Raw genomic sequence first — 23,312 nt, 5'->3', positions numbered from 1 at the left:
GAAAAAGTAGGAGGAGGAGTGGGAGCAAGACCTTAATCTTAATTAAAGTGAAGGATATATGGCTGTTGTTTAGAAGCCACAGGGGAAATGCACATTTACTCATTTGGCAGCTTTGCTCCTCAGGCACGCTGGCTTCGCTGTGATATCATCCAGAGCCGTGCCATTAAAAGATCTAATTTTGTGTTGAGTGACAGCTAGAATAGCATGGCGAGGAAAAGAAAAAGTCATTTTATGTTTTCACGTTTCATAAACTTCCTTCAAATTGGAACTGGTGTGCTGCACTACTAAATAAATGCTTGTAAATACTTGGGCATTGTCCTTCAATAAACCGTGTTATCAGATAAAATGTAAGTAGTGAATGAAGAGCATTGCATTAGAGTTTAAGGCCAATGGAAATAGTGAATGCTGCATTTGATACCTTTCAATTTCCGTTTTAGCAAACCATTCTTTCCCTTGTGCGGTATTACACAGAGAGATAGAGAGAGAGAGAGAAATAAAGTGAGCTAAAAAGCTATCACAAATTGTTTTTCTTCATTTAGCCACTAGACATATTTTTAATAAATAATCTTTGTTTTTGTAAAGACACTTTTTAAAGTTTCATATGTCGTCCCTTTGCCAAATGCTGACTAATCGCCATAATTGACATCAACTCTGTGAAGTCAATGGCATTCAATTTCTTTTATCTTTGCGTTTTGGTCCATTGTACTCCAAGTGTGTAACGGCTGATGCTGGACATTTAGTCAAATTTAAAATCAGATTTGGGTCTCTTGTACATTGTCTTTTGAGCAAGCTTGAATCAGTAAAGGTTCCTGTGTGGCTGAGCTGTGTATGGTACTGAGCATAGGAGGATGGTGATAAGAGCTCTTGTAGGTGTTGTAGTGGTTGTAGTGCTCCAGAGGGGGCAGCGATAGGTGTCTCTCCATGGCAGCAACACCTGCCAGCTCTTCTTCAACGGTAATGACCTCCATGGAGGAGGCAGGGCCATCGGGATCCTGCTGGTTGTGTTGCTTCCTCATCTTGTAGAAAATAACCAGCAGAACAGCAGCCATGAGTGTGATGGCCACGAAGCAGCCAATGATAATCTTAGTGGTTTTCATCACCTCATCCAGGGATCCCTCTCCCTCCGGATCAAGAACTGGAATGGTGTAAGTCCGCTCTGTGGTCCTTGTGGAAACAGGAGTACCTTTTGTTGTTGAGGAAGACACCCAGCCAAATGGGGGAAGTGGTGTTTGGCTATCCTCCCCCATCATGTCAGTGGTCTCAACTGTGACTGTGGTAAAATAGGTCACCCCACTGCTGTCCAAAGAAGTGACATTAAGCACAGCGGAGGCAGAAATGTTGCCTGCTGTGTTGCTAACCATACAGGTGTAAGTCCCAGTGTCCTGCATTGTGACGCTAGTAAAGTTCAGCGTCCCATCATTGAGGACAGACAAACGCACTTTGTAGGCCCCGTGAGTCACCAGTGAGCCGTTTGGTGTGAGCCAGCTGATGGAGGTCACCGAGCTTGTACGACATTTAAGCTCTGCACCCATGCCTTCGGTCACATTCAAGTCACTGGGTGGCTCCACAATAACAGGGACATCACACTGAAAGTAGCTGTGGTCCAGTTCTCCAATGTAGCGACCTTTCAACGCTGAGGGAGTATGGCAACGTGCACAGCAGCTGGTATTGGCTGGTACAGTTTCCTTCAGCCACCAGCTGAGCCACAGAATATCACAGTTGCAATTCCAAGGATTGTGATGGAGGTGGACCCGCTCTAAGCGATGTAACGGTGTGAAGAGGTCATGGGGTAGAAATGTAAGATTGTTATGAGCCAGGTTGAGCTCTACCAGTGACTGAAGATCGTCAAAGGAATTCCTCTCAATAGTTTGAATCTGGGCATGCATCATCCACAGCTTCTGGAGGTTCACTAGCCCTGTAAATGAACTGGGCTTTATAACAGAAAGCTGGTTACCTGACATTTCTAGCTCTTCAAGCCTTACCAAAGGTAAGATATTGGGGATCTCTTTGAGATTGCACATTCCCAGGTTCAGGTAGCGGAGATTGCTCAGGTCCTTGAAAGCCCCGTCAGAAATATAGGAGAGACGTTTGAGCTCACCTAGATCCAGCCTTCGAAGCGAGGGGACCCGGTTGAAGGCATAAGATGGTATACTTTCGATGGGGTTGTTTCTTAGCCACAATTCTTTCAGCTTGGACAAGTACTCGAATGCTCCATTGGGGATTGTCGTGAGCCGATTATCAAAGAGCTCCAAGGTGTTGAGGCTGGCCAGCCCATTGAAGGCGCCAATTTCAATGCTGCGGATGTGGTTCTTGCTCAGTTGTAGGATCTCCAGATGGCGCAGATGTTTAAAACTGTCCACCTTGATTACCTGAATGAGGTTATCCTGGAGGTTCAGGTAGCGAGTGTTGGTAGAAATGCCATCTGGAACATCCCTTAGACTGCGGCGCGTGCATATGACTTTGCTGAACTGGTTACTGCATGAGCAGACGGAAGGACAGGTCTGAGCACGAACCAGCCCAGCCACCACCAGGATCTGAAGGGCCAAAAGCAGCACAAAGAGGGGGTTGGATAGTGCCCCCTTCAGCCTACGACCTCTCATTGTCTGGCGCTGGAGGGAAGAGATCATTGTGTTCAGCATTCATAGTTCATCCGCTGTTTGTGTTCTCTGTAACGAGAAGAAGCAAAAAAGAATAACATTAAGTACCAGGAAAAGTAGCCGGCAATACATTGCACATGTTGTTATCATGTATGAAGGCAAACCCAATATCTTTGTATATTTAGACTGTTTGGTCACATGAAATAAATGGCACAAAGGTGGAACTTCAAGCTCTGAGAAATTGTAATAGGCATTTGTTTTTCATTCTTTTTTGGCATTTGGACTGAATTGTTGAATAAATTTATACAGTACATTGTGCAGAGAATAATGAAACAACAAGATCAAGAATTCAAAGCCTAAATTAATTGTCAGTATTACTCATTTGTGTATTGAAACACAAGTATTTTTTTAGCTCCTTAACTCTGGACTGTCCCAGATTTTCAAGCTTCACAGAAGCCGACACATCTACACAGGAGACTGAAAATGGAAAATGAGAACTTAGTATCTGCATCCCATCAGAGCCCGACCTGCAAATTTCTTGTAAGCCCCCTTCTCATTGGCATCATAAGACAGAAATTATTTAATAGAATAAAAAGCCTTAGTCATAAAAATTTCAAAAGAAGTGCAATCCACTGGAGTCATTTTTTTTTTCAGTGGAAGACAAGTCAGTAACACCAAGGCATTATGCTCAGTGAATATGGCACGGCACTGTCAAACACACTATATGAACGACAGTTAAAATTACTTTCTGTCCAAAATACTACTAAAAAAAGGTATGTAAAAAAAATCAATTTCTTCTTGGTTAAAAATGTGCTATAGGTTATATGATACGCAGCAGGTTTCATTTAATTTAATTTTGTTTTTACTCCAAAGCTTGAAAATGATCTTTAAGTAAGGCTTTAAAAAAGTGTTACACAATTACTACTTTTTCCTCATTTAAAGCAGCGTTCCAGCCCTGTTTACATTTTATTATGATCCAATGTATGGCTCAAGAGTGTGAAGAGGTCTTATACTGTCATTAAATAACTATAGCAAAATTTCTTACATCCAAAATCAAATGACTAACAAGAAACTCGTTACTCTGCTATCTTTGATTAGATTAAATTGGATTATATTAATCCAGTCACCCAACAGATCTACTTTAAGAATATGCCTGAGCATGCTGAAGATAAAAATAGACCACAAGATTCATACACATACAGCACAGCACAGCCTGTACCTCCCACTTTTACACTGCAGTGTGGATATGATGTTATTGCAACTCTGCCCCCCAAAGATGGTACCCTACAATAAAGTCGTACATGCAGTATAACAAACCTACCCGACATGTGGAGAAAGTATAGGTTTGGCAACATTGTGTCAACCTCTGCTGTTAAGTGATACACACGTCATCCTTCACTGCACTTAATGGGTTCACCAACAGCAAAGCACTCTTGACTTTTGCAAAAAACATTAACCTTGCCTACTGGTTCCTTAGATTTAAGTATTCTCCTTGTCTCTTCCTGGCTCTTCCAAGTGAAGTTATCTGTTAATCATCTCTTTCCATCAACCCACGAGCAAGGAGAAACAAGTATATTATGACAGGTGTTTTCTAAACTGTAAAAAATTGTTAACTGAGGCGGAAATGTTCTCCGGTGAGGATGAGTGGCTGACTTAATCAGTAGCAATGAGTCTACATGTGGCTTGGTTTTGCACCAGCCAGTCTGTCATGATAGCTGTGATGTAGTGAGGCTGTGGAGAGACGTGCCTCTGCTGGGGAATCAGATCGAATAAGGCCTCCCACTGGCAGGAGCTCATTTTGTTCGGCTGGAATTACAACAACCCTGCACTGCCACCTAAGAGAAGAAAATGTCAGACATGGCAAACACACTAATACTGATTATTTGCTGTCAATAAAACATCACAGTTTGCACTTCCACTTGAATGCTTAAAGAAAAGAGCATGTCATTGCCACTCCTGGAGCGATTGTACTTTTCGGTCACATGCCTTATTCATAAAGCACTTGATCTAAAACCAGTTTTATCAGCACAGGATGTCTCATTCCATGAAGAGATGGGACATATATTGCATAAGGAAAGGAAAACGCTACCAACATCCTTCCTGCCTTTGTTGCTGCAACACTGCATGGATTAATTTCATCTAGGCTCGCTCAACATGTATTCAGACTCACTAAAAGCAGTGGCTGCTTACATCTAAAATCCTGCCAGCAACATAAAAACACACCCACCCTTACTTCTGCACCAGCCGCCACTGGCATTGTGTGTGACACCACAGTGATTTGCCAAATGCATTTGTTATAATGAGTTTGTTGGAAAAGTGCTAGGGTAACATATGTCTCAATCAAGGTGTACACAGCAAGGAGAGCATTTAAATTACAATGTCAGATGATTAGAGTCTGTCAGTGTTGCACACTTGAAACAACAACATTTTACTCTGACTAGGAAAATGTGTTATAGCGGACATTTCCACACGCTGGGGAAGCAAGCTTGGCACAGATGTCTAGACACTGAATGCTTTCCAGTCAAGAAATTTAGTACTACTTGGAAAAAATAATCTCTTTTGTAGTCTAAATTAGTGAATATGAGAATAAATATGTTAAAAGTTCTCAGCACAAATCAAACTGACGGGAATCTTTGAGGATGAAATGCAACAAGAAACGTTTCATTACGGATCATTTGCATTTGTTGGCAGCTGTTCCCCTCTGAGTTGTAAGGGGGAACTTTGAATTGTGTTGTGCACATTTGCATTTCCACTTTTCCACCAAAAAAATTAAAAAATAAAAGCTCACATTCATTAAGCGCTGTGTCGATCTCATGTTTGTCTTAGGGTTATCACACTGATTTCCCACAGCTGATTTCACTTTGTGTGTTATTTACACTTTCAGTTTTTCTTTATTAAATGTAATGGTACAATAACTAAAGCCAGCTGAAAGGACAATAAAAAAAACTGTCTTCTATATTATTGCATTATTAACTTACTGCATTAGGGAAGAGTGAGTCAAACCAAAAACGAAGTCACATTGTTCATTAGACAATTACTAATCAGCCATTTGCAGTTGATCTGGTCTATATGAAATTGATAGAGTGGATAAAATATGGAGTGATATGAAATGTGGCAAGTATCTCATTGTGCTGGATAAAAGACGCCGCTGTCTGATGAACTGAATATCATCTTCTTAATTCATTCAATGCATTAGTGATTCATTGTATTTGCATACGTTTGTTGCATCTCTTGCTTTTAACATCGTTTGTGCTGCTGTGTAACCTCACAGGCCATCTGGGTCTTGGAAGACCTGAGCATAGACAATGTGCCTTAGACATGGACAAAACAAACAGTGTTTGAAAGTCTCAAACAGTTTGAAAGTGCCATATTATTAAAGTGTTACATTAGCATATGCTTTGTATACAACAACCTGCACCCCATAAGCAACATAACACACATCAGTATGCTAAACAAGGATGATATGGATTTAGAAATTTTGAACTTGAACTTGAAATTTACATTTTCATAAATATCTTCCACACATTCCAAGGACGAGTAATGATATATCTGTAAAATTTTACTGTTTAAAGTTTTCACCATTTGCACATACAGAAACATTTCTTTGATTTGCAAACCTTACTCAAACAGTGATCAAGAGTGGACTGTTAAAACTACAATGACAATACCTACTGTGACTGTTTTCTCTACATGTATATGAATTATTTGCAGACTTGTAATCTGTTATGATTTATGTTCTTTCTGCAAATTATCTAATAAATTAAACATGTCAAATTTTCTTCAGTAGTCATCCAAAATATTTTGAGTGACAACTGATTAATGAATACTTTGATCATTTAAAACAATACTAACATCTAAAACAAGCTGACCACAGAACATTTGGGTCTGGACAATGTTCTTTATTTTCTAACATGTCATAAATAAAACTGTGAACTGAAAAAAGTGATATTTAGCTTAAATAATAATTAAAACAATGACCCATTTGATAAATGACTGGAATACAGTGTGAAATATGTGCTAATATCCAGTGAGGCATCCAGTGTTGTGCCTGAAGTGTTCTTATGCTGATCAGACATAAACATTAGTAGCCTATACGTATATGTAAACATCCTGAAAATAATTACTTGTTATGTTGAGTTAGTAATTAGATTTTTGCAAGCGTGACTGTGTTTGTGCCACTACATATTGTCAGTAGGAAGACTACTAGACTTTTAAATCCAACATAATAAAACATTTCTCTCTTTGCTGCAGTGCGTGTGCACGCTGGCATGCATTTTTTGTCCCAGAGGGTATAAGGAGGGGAGGAGGGGGGGCAGCTTTAAAATCTGGCACTGAAGGCCATCATAACCAGCGGCCATCACTGACATGCAGACTGGAAGTGCTTCACTCTCCAGTTTTCGCTTAACCTGAAAGAAAGGCAATTCGCCTTCCTCCATTTTGGCCTCGGTGCTCTCAGTGCTGGTGTTAGGGAAATAAATCTACACGTGCTGCCGGGTGCTGCTGACTTATCAGTCATATGCTGTTCTTACAAGAGGAACGGAAATGACGGCTGGTTGTGTCTCAGCACTGAAAGAGAAATGTTTTCTTGAACATTTTTCACTCTATTGGTTTGATCCAATATGTTTTTTGGTATAATTTCTAGCTTGCTTGATGTAGCGATTTTTAAACCTTGTATCTAGGATATGGCCTTGCTGAAGATGTTGCATGTATTGCTTAGCACCACATCTGTCACCCACCACCCTGGCTGGGTCAGTTGTTGACCAAGCAGCTCTTTGCTCTGACTTCCAATCCACTCCTCCCAATACAGTGAAGTCAGAGTCATGAAAACAGAAAGAGCACATTTTGATGTTGATTATTTCTTTACACCCTTTATTCTGGATTACCTTCAAGATCATGAGTAAAATGGCCAGAACAGAACAGGGCAGACACACATCTGAGTTAAGCAAAATGTAAATATATTTGGTGGAACGGGCACGTGATGGAAGAAACATCCCGGAAAAAAAAACTGCACTCCATGACGATATGAAGCCACAAAATAACATTTTAAAGTAGGTTTGAGGTAATGTGTTTCTGATTGCATGGGATTCACATCATTCACATTGTGTTAGAAGCACATTTAGTTGCAGATTTGCTTTAGACATGAAAAAAAGTAGTAGTAGAAGGTTAAGCTTTGATTTTCTTCCTATACGAGCACAGGGCGTTAGATGGAATGACTCTATGTAGCCATAGGGTAAAGGATGTTATGACGACTGCAGGAGCACTCTAGACTTATTAAAGTTAAATGTGTTCACACTGACCCCTTTTTCATCCTAAAGCAGCATTGATTGATTGGTTTTGGCCTCTATGGAGAAGAAAAATCAAAACAAGCTTGCAAACACATTGACTTAACACACAAAACTCGAGGAATCTATTAACCTATCCATCTACTGACGTTCAAGGTCACGAGGGCACTACAAATATAGTAATTCATTAACGCAGATACAAAGTTGTAGTACGACTGCATTTTATCATTAGTTTTATTTCTCTTTGGTTTTTTTGGTTCATTATCTGAAAGTGTTAAGATTTAGTTTAAGTTTTTATTTGTGTTAATTTTTATACTTTTTTATACATATTTTTCACAACCTGTTTTAGTCAACAATAATAACCACAATTATAATAATCCACAATGTTGTTGTACATGTACAGTAACAATAAAGGGCTTTTTTTATTCTATTCTATTCTATTCTATTCTATTCTATTCTACCCTTGCATAAATGTCACCAGTGTTTTGGTGAATGTAGGTAAAATCTAATCTATAACCATCTAAGCAAGCTTTGATTGCTCCGTGCACAAAATGGAAACGGACAACAATCTCAGTCTCACGAGAGCAAAGGTGGTACAGTTGACCCTCTGACCCAAAGCTTAACCTCTGCCATCCCTTCAGGGGGAGCGGTGCTCCCAGATGGCATCATATTATTGAAAATCATCACGTATTTTTATGACCAGGCTCATTTTCTCCAGTCTGTGATAGAAGAGATGAAATTAAAAGAAAGGCAGAATTGAAACCAATCAAACTGCCATCTGGAATTATAGTTAGACAGACAATCACTGTGGGGACAGAAACATATAGGGACGCTTTCCTTTGCCATCAGGCAATGTGTGGTGATATTATTTCTGAAAACAGAACAAAAGAAAATTCTAATTAATCTGTTGTTTCTTGTGAGGAATGTGATAACAGTTATCAGGAAACCAGCCCTTTTTTTCCTATAGACAGATGATTGGTGTATGAGTTCTGGTCTGTCCACAATTTGTTTGCATTAGCATAATTCACTTTGCAACTGCAGTTCTGAAAGTGCCGTAAAATAACTGATATGATGAGATTTTGTATCGCGTGTCAAATTTACCTGTTATAAAAACAAGAAAACACAAACATTAAAATCTGTCAAAAATGTTTTTAAAATTAAAAATGACTAAACTCCCTGAACTCAGTCACACAGTTCTATACTCAATTTTGAGACGGTACACTGGGCTCCTCTGAGTACTCAGAAATTAATCAAGTATAACATGCAACCATTAAAACAAATTTTTCTGTTCAGGAATGCAAGTAAATAACTGTAATTAAGCATCTTAATAATAATAATTATATATATATGTATATATATGCGGTATAAACTTAAAACTTAAAAAAATAAATTTGTTACGTGTTGTATAAGAGGAGTTTTGAAATGTAAATCCTCTGTGTATCAAAGTTACACAAAGATTTAAGATAAAAAATTTAAAGTCTTGCAGCTCATTAGCTCATTCACAGCAATAATCATAAATAGGGATGGGTATCGAAAACCGGTTCTTGTTGAGAACCGGTTCCCACTGTTTCAATTCCTTGGAATCGTTTGCCACTTTTAAAAACGATTCCCTTATCGATTCCAGTCGCCCCGAATGACGTCATCACGTTGAGTAGCGTCTTTTACCCAGTAGGAAACACGGCGCCTGAGCGGCACAAACGCTCAAAGGTTTGGTTACACTTTATGAGAAAGGATGACAACAGGGCAACGTGCAATTTTTTTTTTTTTTTTTTTAGGCAACGTGCAATACTTGCAAAGTAGAGATTTCATCAAAGGGAGGAAACACTACGAATATGCAAAAGCATTTGCTCAAAAAACACGCGATTGCTTTCAACGAATGTCGTGTTTTTGATCCGCTCCGGACTAGCGAAGCTCAACCCAGCAGCAGCGGTAGTGTTTCCACGTTACAAAACCTGCTATTACTGTGCGTTGCATTTAGATAACCATGATGAGAGAGACAGAGTCTGGCTGGCTCAGATGCTGGCAGTTCTCGCTGCAGTCTACCGGTAGCATCTCCTTTCAGGCCAGGATAGACGAATGTCACCCAGCAGTGTCTAAGTTTGTGGTCAAAGGCTTGCACCCGTTTGCCGCAGCAGATGCCCCCGATTTCACTTTGGTAAGTGAATGTGTTTAATTGTAGGCAGGGACATTACTGGATATTCTTGTGTAATTGCTACAGAATAATTTATGTTAAACTTTGTTATTGCTACAGGAGAATATTTATTTTATTATTTTACATATACATTTTTTTTCCTGGGGACCCTGTGACACCCCATTGTAGGCTGTGAATCTCTTAAGATCTCACTGTTGGGTTTGTAAGGCCATGTTACTCCTAAATTTCTATCTTGTTCAAAGAGAAGATATAAAACACAGTTCTAAGCTAATCGACTTTAGTGTTCTCCTTTTTAAAAAAAAATAATCGATAAGAGAATCGATAAGGAATCGAATCGTTAAACAGAATCGAAAATGGAATCGGAATCGTTAAAATCTTATCAATACCCATCCCTAATCATAAACATTATTCTAAGCATATGTTAATAATACATGTTTCTAAACAAGAAACAGAAGAAATAGAAATTCTGCATTCATCCAGTTCTCAAAAGCAGCAGGAAGAATTTCACGGTCTGATCCAGGATCACAGACACACATATTTCAGGATGTCAGTGGGGCAGTTTGAACTTGATGGCAGAGTTGGGACTGCATCTAAAGAGGCAGAGAAATTATTTCAGAGACCCAAATGACCCGGAGCAATATCTAGCTGTGTGTCTGAGGTATTTGTGTCTTCAGTAATGGTGCGTGTTTTGAGCTAAGCGCGCACTTGTTGCCAGATGCAGTGGTATGATTGGTTATATGAGTTTATTTGGAACTGACAAATCCAGCTTGGGCCGAAAAAAATAAATGGCACAAATTGGTCCAGTGAAATCAGTCAGAGTGAATGACTGCATTAAGAACAGTCCGCGTCCAGTGTCTAAAGGCCTTAAGAAAGATTGCTTCTGTGACTGTTGTTAACTGCAGCAGTTATTCATGTAACCACAATGCCTGTTGTGGTTAGTTTTGTATGTGCCTTTCACATCAACTACAGGAGGTATGACAGGGTTTTAGAACTGAAAACAAGTATAACCCACAGTGGTATTTTTAATTGACATCGGTCCATATGATGATGATAGGACTCCATTATGTCAATAAATGTTATTCAGTGGGCTCACATAACTAACTATACTAACTCAACTAAATGAATGTATACAAAGTAACAAAATGGTTAATGGCCTGTGTTTGTATAGCGCTTTACTTAGTCCCTATGGACCCCAAAGCACTTTACACTACATTCAGTCATCCACCCATTCACACACACATTCACACACTGGTGATGGCAAGCTACATTGTAGCCACAGCTGCCCTGGGGCGCACTGACAGAGGCGAGGCTGCCGGACACTGGCGCCACCGGGCCCTCTGACCACCACCAGTAGGCAACGGGTGAAGTGTCTTGCCCAAGGACACAACGACGGAGACTGTCGGAGGCAGGGCTCGAACTGGCAACCTTCCGATTACAAGACGAACTGCCAACTCTTGAGCCACAATCAGTTCAAAAACATGAACCTTGGTTGGGTCACGGCTCTGTCCCTGTCCCTTCTGCAGAAAGGGACAGTTTCAGGTAAGTAGAGGAAGATTGCTAACATGTGCCAAGCAAGAGGGTAAAGAAACACCTTTCAAGTGATAATTCAATTCCTATTCACGTATTACCTTATGCTGCCTCCATTATAATAATTACATGAGCTAAATAATCTGCAGGGACCTCCATGTTCAAATGCACTCTGCCAAGGCTCTGTCTGGTCTCTGCAAAGGGATTAAGACAGGATGCCCTAGGTGGCAGACTGACTGAATATGAGGGCGCTCTTAGTATTCGTGTCACTTGTCTAACCCACCAATCTGCTCCCATGACTGCGCTTCTAAAGAGAGATCTGCAGGACTGGCCAACTGTAGGTGGAAGGGCATCGGGGCAGAGTCGGGGATGATTAAACTAAATGAAAACATGGCACAGTGCAGTATGTTAGTATGACTCAAGCAGTGGTGTCAGTCTTGATACTTGGTTGCACACATATGGATTAACATTCTCACTGGAAAAAAATAGATTTGGTAACCAGAAAACTGTGAAGAAGCAGATTCTCTCCACATGCTGTGCATAAAGGAAGGTAGCAGTCTGTGCTAGGTTGGCTGACTACACACAGCCAGCATTGGTGACTGAATAAGGATCTGCACAAACCTCATATATTCCTTTATTAGTACAGTATGACATAAGATTTCTTTGTTTGAGCAGTGATGTAGTAAGGAGAGAAGTTGTGCTACCAGCAAAAGAATACAGAATGATTTTGTTTCTTCATTTAAAAGATGAACCATTAAAAAGGTTTCACATTACAGTGATACTCTTGTTACACTGTATGCATTTCCAAATGTTTTAAGTGAACGCAATTTCTTTTAGGTTTGTAGGCTCAAGGCAGAGGGCCAGGAAACTGTGTTTTAATTATGTAACGCTGTAAATTGCGAATATTCACAGACATGGATAAAGTTTGCAATTTACCAGAATCCTTGAGATTTCTACCTCACAGTGGGAAATCACTAATATAGTGGTATTCTAATGCCTCTAAAATTCTGCCATTCATTGTTAGTATTGAGAAAGACAACAGTGTTGCATTAAAAATGACACAATAGCGATGTAGCTTCATTGGCCACTCTTGGCAGGTTGCCACTCCCTCCAAAATGCAGAGTGCTTGAAGGGATTAGTTCACTGAAGTGTCTTCTGTTCAGTCACAGCTCTTTGCCAATGAATTCCGGCCATTCTAGTTTGCAAATTGACTGAATAGCAGAAGTTGCAGGCAGTTCTCTCGGGAGCTTTTGTGTTCACACTGGGGCAAAAGGATAGCGACAACAGATGACACTATACGTGGGCCAGTCTTTTGTTCTTTTGTTTAAGATTGCTTCCCATCAGTGTGCTACTGTCTTTCATTCGAAATCCCTTCCATGGATTCTGGCCTTTGTCTGTGGGTATGTGAGGAGTCATTCACACATCTCTAATAAGCGAAAAGCCGAGACCATTATGTGGTCACAGGTCCCTATCCTGAGGCACAGTTGGTATTGAGATTGGTCTTATTACAGTCTCACGTTTTTTTATTCTTTTTTTTTTTTTAGCAGAAAATGCTAGTTAGAATATATGTGGGCACACAATTACTATTTAGTTTACTTTAATAGTGTATAATTGTAGAATAGTCTTTAAAATCTATGGCTTTGTGTAGAATCACAGCTATTCTGTTAGATTTAAAGATATTTTCATAGAAACACCACTCTTAAAAAAGACGCCCAGATTTCATATAGTTATTTTTGTTTTAATTGATGAAATAAAACATCAATATTACAAAAAAGTAACTGCTCACAGACCCACAAATGCCTAAAACCACTATGTCAAAACAGCAGTAGCAGGACTGAAAAGATGCCACTGAATATATGCCTCTTTTTTTACTCCCTACTAGAGATTATTATCCAAGCCATTCTATAAGCAAGTCTTGCCATCGATCTTGGGAAAGCCTCTGGGCAGTTTCAGAGCCGACAAAACCAACCTTCTTTTGAAATGAATGGGTCAAAAGCCACAAATGGAGCAAAGCATGCCTAGCACACACACCTAACACGTCTCACTCGCCATGTGTGATATACCAAATATACCCTTCCAAAACAGCGGTGTATAGATGATGAATATTCCCTGTCTGTCCCTTTGACACATCAGTGACACTCAAGTGGCGTGACTGCCTTGGATTTCAATCCCTGCGCCACCCCAGCATCCACCACCAGCTCTGGATGTGGATAATTACTCACTACTCTCCAAACTTTAATTATATTCCTTTTCTGCAATTTATAAGTTTCAAGTCTTAGTTGTCCAGCTGAACTGAACTGAATGTATCAAATCATAAGATCTGTTTAAAAATGCTTAAAACATTTACGGATTCTCCCTCAAAATATAACCCCGCAGGTTAGATTTTAGATTTTTAACTACGTACAGCTTCATGAAATCATGGCTTCATTTAGGTTTAGGAATAATACCATGATCTGACACCCCCAAAATAACAGACATATCTTGAAAAACTATTCAGTATTTCAGTATTAAAAAATGCTTTATTCACAATACAACTTATTTTATAAAATATTTTAGCTCATTTTGAATTTGATGACAGTGTAACATCTCAAAAAAGTTCATACGGGGCAAGAAAAGGCTGGACATGTAAGGACATGTAAGGTACTAGAAAGACAGCTGGAGGAATTTTACATTTTGCAGCTAATCAGGTTAGTTGGCAACAAGTCAGTAACATGACTGGGTATAAAAAGAGCATCTTTGATAGGTAATTTCTCAGAAGTAAAGGTGGACAGAAAACTGCATCTACAAATTGTGAACACATTCTTAATAATATTCCATAAAGTTGTGAAGAATTAGCTACAGTACATAATATCAAAATATTCAGAGAATCTGAACAAATCTTTATGTGTAAGAGACAAGGCTGAAAATCGATATTGGATGTCCGTGATCTTTGAGCCCTCAGGCAGAACTGCATTAAAACAGTCATGATTCTGTCATGAAAATCACTACATGGGCTCAGGAACACTTACAGAAATCAATGTTTGTGAACAAAACATGGGCACTGCTTTCTGAGCTAAAGAGGAGAGGGACCATCCGGCTTGTTATCAGTGCTCAGTTCAAAAGCCCACATCTCTGATGGTATATGGGTGCATTTGTCTCTATTAGCTTGGCACCTGGCACATTTGGAAAGGCACCATCAATGCTGAAAGGTATTCACAGATTTCACATAAACATATTTTTCTGGAAATGGAATGGTACATTAAATACTGCAGCTATTACAACAACAGGGCTTCAAAACTGAAGAGCCTGGGTGTTGAACGGCCCTTCTTGCAGTGCCTACCTTTTGCCTACTGAAAACATTTGGCTCATCATAAAACAAAAAATGTAACAAAGAAGACCCAGGACTGCTGAGGAGTCAGAATATCAGACAAGAAAGGGACAATGTTCCTCTCCCCAGTCCAGAAACTGGTCTTGTTTTTGTGCCATCAAAATCAAAATGAGCAAATATTTCTCTGAAAATGGTGATTTTTCTCAGTTTAAATTTGATACATTTTCTGTGTTCTATTGCAAAAAAAATATGGGTTTGCATACAGTATGGGAGATTATATGAAAGATTTTCAAATGTCAACCTCGTTTGGAATTTTGACACATGTTCACTACAATAGCGATATGCCTGCTAAACAACTGGATGAGGTTTAATGTTTTGGTGGTTTTAAAAAGAAAGCACTCTGATTTTTGAAGAAGTTCTCTAATAGTGGTTCTCTCTCTAGTTTTTAATGTCTGTTATTATACCTACATAGCATTTAAATACAATAACATGCATCAGCTATGGATCAAATTTTAAACTCCATTTGCATCTTTATGGCTGCAGTGTTTTCATTTTCACTCAACAAACCGTCACACAGTAAGCTTTCATTCAGAGAGAAGAATAAAGAAATCATAGAAACAAACAGAAATAAATTGCTCCTCTTGACATGCCTTAGCTGACACACAACTCCTGACTAGCATTAATATATAATTTTGAACAGAACTTTGTTAAAAAATTTAAAGAGGATTTAACGGCTTTGATTCAAGAGTGGTGAATTACTTCCGTGTGAGACTTTGGTTGGGCTCAGATCTGCATGCACTCTGGGGGCAGACTCAGGCACTCATTATCATGTTTGGACTCTTAGAAAATGTCCAAGATGAAAGCTACAAGGAAACATATGTACTGTATATTTAATGGGCTTCATCATCTGAATATTCTAAAGTGGACATGCATCCAATTATCTACATGCTTCCATGATAGATGCATGCAATGTGCACCTGCGAGGCTGTAAGTCGGCTGTTTATACAACATTACACAATTAAATATTTCAGCAAAGAGAAGAATGCAGGCATGAAACAAAATACCACAACTTTGTGAGAAGAGTACATGGAAAATGTAAATCACATGTTTACTGTTTTTGCACTAAATCCCGTACTAGTTACAGAAAAAATTATGTGTGCATATCTTGGTCAAGGATTAAGCGCAAGCTAAGCCCTTCTTTCTTAAATTGCTTAACTGACTTGAATAAAGTGACAACAGCGTGATACTTCTATTGATCCCTGCAGTGAAGCTCTCTTTTCACTTTGCTCCCCCCAGGGAGGTCGGAGTGTAGGGTCATCTTCACAGAAAGCTCCTCTGGAGCTGGCAGCAAGTCTGTGGGGAATCACTGACTTGCTCAAGGGCAGGACAAGTACATGTGCAATACAAGCACTTCCCTGTGTGGTTACAGTGGAAGGGCCATCTCAAATCTCTTCTACTTGGAATATCTTCAAAGAAATTTTCAACATGAGAGAAGCTTAGTGGAGGTTTGATTTTCCTTTAAAGTGAATATTAGGAGAGCGCTATGCGGTTGTCTTAGTTTAAAGGCAATCTAGTCCTCTATACAGAACAGAAAGAACAATGGGTAATTTTCAGTGATTTCTCTCAAAGTATATACCTGCCATGTGCCTTGTGGTCACATATGGGTACCTGCCACCATTAGTGCTAATTAATATATCATAATTGCAAAAATAGACCCTGAACAATGCTGCGTTTTGCATATGTGTAGCTGTTGATATTATAGAACACTAAATTCCTTTCATAAAGCAGCTAGTCCATCCCACTGCAACGATCTTCAGCTTGGAAATTAAATTCCCTTCGACCAGATTACTATAATTATCTACCTCACAGTGAAGGGTGAGCAGAGGATTAAGGTCTGTTTAAAAATAACCGCCATCCAATATATTTGGACTCAATAAATGAAAGCTGAAGAGCAGACATTTTCTCAGTGGAATGATTTAGATTTTTTTTCCTCCCCTCTTCTGCCTTCTCTTTTCTTCCCTCTATGTTAATCTGCTTTGATAATTCAGCAGTGAATGCATTGCGCTTGGTGGGAGACCGTCTTACAGTCAGGCAGAAATCAAAGCGGGGAAAATGCTGTTATTCAAGTGGCAGTCAACTATTCTGTAAAAAGTGGATCTACACTGTGCACAAAGTGTTGCACAAAGGCCCAGATGTACCAATAGGATGACAAATACTCATGAGCCATATATTATATGGTCACTTGGGATTTACCATGTTGGATTAGGATTGCTGGATTCTAAAGATTGCTGCCTCCTTTTTTAAGGTGGTTGAGGACATGTTAACTTATTTCATATATCCAGCCTTTTGCTGAACAGACTAGTTGTGGTTGTGTTAGGTAAAGGACTGTGTTAGCACTGTCTGATGGCTGATTGATTGCGTGTAGCCGGTGTTGACAGGATGCAGATGGCAGTCCATCATGTTTTTCTTTCATTATTTGTTCGTGGTGAGAAGTTTCAGCTGGTATGCTAATAAGCTGTTACAAATTGGTGCTGTGTCAGAAATTAGTATCTCCTCAAAAACATGTTTCCGAATGAGTTTGTCCTTGTTTGTCCTCGCTATCTGTTTCCTCTTTTGCATCTTTGGTGCCGACACAGCGCCACAATCACAAACAAATGTGATATCTGCTCATTTGAAATTCTATTCAGTTTTATTCCAATCTTATCTTTAAAGAAAAAAAATGTATCTACAGATGAAAATGAACAAAGTTATGAATGTAATACACAAACTGACACAGGAGACATTTAATGGGGAGACAAAACTTTTCCTACTGATTGTATTGCTTTCTTTTCATGGCTTTTTGTGATATAACATATTTAATATACCTAATGCTTGGCCTTATGTCACTATAGTGATAACAATAACATTTACGTTAAGTTAAGAAGCATATGAAATTATGGCACTCTATCTTGGACATTAAGTTAACCTGTAAAGTGCAACAGTTGTTAACCGACACGCATTAACCAGTGATGGGCCATGCGCATTTCCAAAGTTGAAATGGCCTTGGGTCATCTTTACGTGTTTGATATTATTTATATTAAATCCTGGTCACCCTGAGGCAAAGCTGTCCAGCCACTGTGATGCTGATTATTGCTCATCTGAGTAGCTTGTTATTCAACCCTTTGATGTGAGATTGTTTGAATCAGCCACTTGACACACTATTTGTCTTTGCATTTGTTAACAAATGTGTACTTTGCCCTCTTAATTATTCATGATGCTAGAAAAATATATGGATGAATTTTATGACTGCAGTTTATGTCAGTCAGCTGTAGGCTTACAGTTGGCCTATACAGTATAATATTATGCCGGAGACACAGCAAATTCCCCACTGACTTTAGAAATGCATTTGCTGCTAGCTGACAAGAACATGACAGCTGCAGGTTGACCACCTTAATAATCTCTAAAGCTCTAAAATGATTTGTCACTGGATTGGCATAATTACAAAACTAAATAATTGAATCCTAATTATCACCAGATTTCCTGAGAACAAGTAATACGTTGGTCTATGAGGAATCAGTACATCTCCAAATGCTTGAACATGCATTGTGTTTAGATGGTGCCACTTTTATGATAGATCGATACAGGAGATCAATAATAATCTAACCATAAACTCCCACTCTTTTTTGATAAATGGTAATGATAAATTTGCTTGAAAACCAACAATAGCTTATTTATTTAGCAGATTTGGAGCAACTTAAGCATTCTGTGTGGTTGTGTTTCTGGTTATCTGCTGTTGCTTTTGGTTTCCTGCATATAATGTTTTTCCTTTTAGCTTTTATGTCCACATAGCTGCTAAAATTCATTACTTGTTTTTGTTGTACTTGGTAGGTCAATGTTATTGTTTGATTTTGTGTGTGTGTCTAAAACAGATGTGATTCAAAACTATCTTCGAGATGGAAAATCAAAACTCAGAGAATTAATTCTGATATCAGTCAGCAACACCGTAACCTATGAAGCTGTAAGGACAAGACCATGTGCTACTAAAACTATTGACTCTTTTTTCCCTTTTTGTGTGTTTCCATTGTGCCCAGTCTTTTGAAACAGCGTCAGAAACTTTTTATAACCAAACATTCTTGGGAATATTTTGTTATGCGGGGGGGGGGGCAAAACCATGAAACAGATGACGCCATTTTCTGTACACTTGTTGCATTAAGTGCCTAAGGGAGTTGAAGTGAGTCCCATCATGCATGGGTGAGAACCATGATGGACAGGCTGCCAGTCTATCACAGTGCTAACACATATAGACAGAGAAACACATTCGCACCTACAGGCACTTTAGAGTCTCTAGGTCACCTAACATGACCTAACGCCTTTGGACTGCATGCGGAAACTGAAGCACATGGAAGAAGCTCATGCAGACATGTGGAAAACACACAAAAATGCAGTTTATGTATTATCACCATCAGTGTAAAAATAGCACACAGTAATCCTCTGCTTGTATGACTCAGTGTTACATCCATTTTCCTACTATTTAAGACACATATTTGTGTTTTTTTCTTCTTACCAAAAGAGCACATGGAGGACATTGTCTTTCTTGGTCTCTGTCTGCATATCTGCAGCTCCAGTGCACCTTAATCCTAGTGTTTTTTCACTCTCTTTCCTCGAAGCACCTTTCTCCTTCTCCCACACTCCCCTGAGAACCACTATCTGCCTCCCTCTATCCTGAAGCATTTCTCTGTCTCCTTCTCATTCTCTACTCTCATCACTAAATAATTCCTTACAGAAGAAAATCTAATCAAATCTCAGTGAGAGTGAGAAAAGCAGAGATGGGAAGAAATTGTGTGTGTGTGAATCAGACTTGGGAGAAGGGGGTAGAAAAAAAAAAGGAAAGAAAAAAGAGAGAGACAGAATCAGAAAGCAACATTGGCCGTGTGTGAGGGGGTTGTAGAGTGAGCGAACCGCAAGTGCATTAGCAGTCAGAGCACTTAGTGTGAGGAATCCATTCATTATTCATTAGCTAATTCACCATGTATAGTAATTAAAATCAGAGCCCGCTCCAAAATGGAAAGAACCATGATAGACTGGTTTTCTATGTACAATATTTAAAAGCACTGTTTTTTAGTACTGGTGGCTTCAGGCTTTTATAAATCATGCTTAGGTGCAGGCTGCGACTAGGTGTCAGGACTCTCTTGGTGCATTTAAGGACACAGGGTGACATCTGTCTGAGGTGAGAATGCATCCAAAATAGAAATATGTAAATGTGTTGCATAAGATACCCAGAAAAAAAATGTTTATATATGAACAGACGATTATTTACTGCGTTTGAGTTATAAATTCAACATTTCTCAAGACTCGATAGAAAACACATTAAAAACTCCATTAAAAAACAACTTTTCTTTTTTTCTTTTTTTGTGTTTTTTGGACGTTGAAAGCGCTGCAAGATCAAAATAATGTCATGTCAATTAATAGCAGACTGAAATAGGGCATGCTGATCATTCCCCAGCTCAGTCTGCGTGGGAGTGGAAAAAGAAAAAAAAAGTTTGAGCTATATTTGAACAACAAAGTTGCTTGTTTTGGCCTCGTTCTGACAGCAGTGGTAAAGGTTGATGTCAAAATAATTCTACAGTACGTGTGGGTCTGTGAAGTGCCTGTTTATTCCAAGCTTAAGACTAATTGTCTCTCTGGCAGGTGTTTAAGATCAGCGGGCATGACCTCGAGCTTCTTTTTTCTTATTATTAGCTGTTGACTACATTTAAAAACCTTGCTGTGGGTAGCTCGTGCAAGTGTATGCGTGTGCATTCCTCAAACTCCTCAATTATGAGACCAGACTGATCGACTGTGACAATCGATGCAGAGTCTTATCAGAATATTAATGCGCAAGCCCCATACCATTGCTAAAGTCTGTGTATCTATATCCATGCATACTGTGTGTTTGTAAATCAGTAATAATGACAGAAATTGATAATAACGTACCACAAATCCATTCTAAATGAAAGTGATCAACAATCTCTGACTGCTCAGCAACTTTTGCGTGTATTACATTCCAAAGTGATGCATTTCTGTAATCACGTTACATTTGTTAGAAATGCAGTCATTTAATGCTCCAACCACAAATATGTTGCTACTTGAACTAGATAAGTTCTTCAATTATCTCTATGATGCGGGATAGAAACAAATGATCTCACATGCCTGTTTATGCCCACTTGCAGATCATTTGCTTGACCGAGCAATCTACAACTGCGGAGGAGTGACAGCGTTACGGCGTTAATTCTAATTCATTGCATGAAGGGACAAGATTCTGTCGGTGAAGACCAAACTGTCAGTCCAGAAACAATCAACAATTATGTGCTATGAAAATATGGTCTGTAAAAAACAACATTGTAATTTCTTTTATACACTCTGTTGCAAAGCTAGCAGTGAGACACCATGGCACCATGACAGTAATGCTCAAGCTGGGCCCAACCAACAGCATTACTGTGCCCCCTCAGCGGACATCTAACTGATATACCTTAACTGTAAGTTACACTAATTGATACAATTTGCTATTAAAAAACTTGAACATCCATATCACCTGTAAGTTACTGTAGTACATGCTCAATTTAATTAATCAGCACACAGTAGTTTAGCGCTTCTGCAGCCATTGTGGTAACCAGCATGACTGATGAGGACACTTAGCAGATGGGCCTGTGCAGGTCAGACTTTGGGAAGTACCCCTCATGTCTCTCTGAAACTAAAAGGAGGTCATTCATCAGCTTGTGCAGCTAGTTTTAAAAATGACCCTGCTGGAACACTGCATAACAAAAACGTATTGAGGATATCATGCACTCACAGTCAACTGCAGTAGTGTGTGGTTATTCCACTTCTGCACTTAGAGAAAATCTCTCTTCTGTTTGCTTCCTGCTTTGCCGTTGTAATCTAAGGAAGATATTTATGCACTTTTATAACTCTGCCTAGATTTATCAGGGAGTGCACTATGAGTGCATGGTTGTAATTTCGCATAGCGTGTACAAGTGTAAGTGTTTTATTTATTTTATTTTTTGGGAATAGCAAAGTAACTTGAGCCGAATGCCCTGTTTGGTTATCTGTTTAGTTCATATGGTCTGCTGCCCAACCTGCCAACAAAGCAAGCAGATTAGTCCAGGTGTGCAACAGGTCACTACTGCAGAGAAGACAGCCCATACTCACCCTTGCTGCAGAACCACTTTTTTTCCTGTGAAGTGCCCTACTGGCTGTTTACCACTGTCTTTGCTGTCAGCTTTATGTTAGTACTTGAACTTGAAGGCTACTAAAAGAACTATCTTTTGAATGTTTTCCTTATGAGAAGAGGGATTTATGCAGATGTGTGGGCATATGAAAAGCACTGTTAGACTGTTAATTGGCAATCACAGAAATGAAGATGCTAAGTAATGCAAAAGTAATATAACTAGTGTAATAAATTACTTTTGTTAGTAAAAAAAAGTAAAAAACAGGTAATGTGTGTAATGCAATATTTCTTTGAACCCCAGCACTTGTTAAAGGATAACAGAATTTAAAGTAATTTCAGTGTGTGCTGTTTTCTACTGACACCTTATGCATACATTAGTGATTCACTATATATCCGGGTCATGAAAACATTAACATTTGGTGTTAAAAGCACTTAGTAGTGATTCGCTATAGGTCCTAATAATTAGTTTCTAATCACGTTAAAAGCCCAAACACAATAAAAGTGCCCCAAAAGAAAAACCTCAGTCAGAATAGGGACAGTTTAGGCTCAAATGTACATCCTTGATGCCTTGTTGTACATGCTACAGGGATGTATGCTTCTGCCCTTTACTCAAAAGTAGTAGCTTCTTATCTAAACTGCTCCTCTGTTGAGTTTTAAATACAAACTCTCATCAAATTAAAAGTGACACGAGAGCGACAACGACTGCACTCAAGGGGCGATAGATATCTTTAGGGAGTTGACCAGACAGTGATAAGAAGATGAAAATGAATCAGAACATATTCATCACTTTTCTGCACATCGCACCTTTCCGCTGTAGTGCATGTCTATCCATCCACGTAAACACCAGACAACAGTTAATCATATCCCAGGTAAACCGGTCACCTGAAATAATAAATCAGATTGGTGGAAGAAAAAGTGTCTATTGAGCCACAGTTCATGTAAAAAAAAAAACAACACAAATTATAAAAATTACAAGCTTATGCTTCCCTCAGACCAGAAGCAGCAGCTAGTTTGGAACAGGCAGAAAGACCGAGCACCTGCGGCAACGTTACAAAGGATAATGATGGAGATACATGAGTTGCTAAACATGGAAATGACTGTGTGGAATCCAAAAGTGGAGGACTTGCATTGAGCTTCGTAGATGAAAAGCACTTGAGGATGAGACAGGACATTGAGGAACAAACAAGGCTAGTCCCTTTTGTTTTTTTGGACAAAGCCATGATCATTTATCACCAAGCTGCTGCCAAAATAAAATGGAAGGAAA

General features: G+C 39.1%; 1 protein-coding gene across 2 annotated transcripts in view; it reads right to left on the bottom strand.

Annotated features, from left to right (window-relative positions):
- Positions 1 to 565: 565 nt before the first annotated feature.
- The window catches only part of lrrc4cb (leucine rich repeat containing 4C, genome duplicate b), a 41,606-nt gene continuing 18,859 nt past the window's right edge, over positions 566 to 23,312 (bottom strand). For both annotated transcript variants that reach the window (XM_005749620.1, XM_013915050.1), the window contains one exon: positions 566 to 2,666. In XM_005749620.1, the coding sequence (XP_005749677.1) occupies positions 753 to 2,639 (1,887 nt within the window). In that variant the 5' untranslated portion in view covers positions 2,640 to 2,666 and the 3' untranslated portion in view covers positions 566 to 752. The remainder of the gene's footprint in view (positions 2,667 to 23,312) is intronic.

Source organism: Pundamilia nyererei, unplaced genomic scaffold (genome assembly GCF_000239375.1).
Source record: "Pundamilia nyererei isolate P.nyererei 1_Seehausen unplaced genomic scaffold, PunNye1.0 scaffold00251, whole genome shotgun sequence".
In the NCBI taxonomy this organism is placed as follows: Eukaryota; Metazoa; Chordata; class Actinopteri; order Cichliformes; family Cichlidae; genus Pundamilia; species Pundamilia nyererei.
The sequence above is the reverse complement of the archived record's forward strand: the minus strand, read 5'-3'. Positions and strand labels throughout refer to the sequence as shown.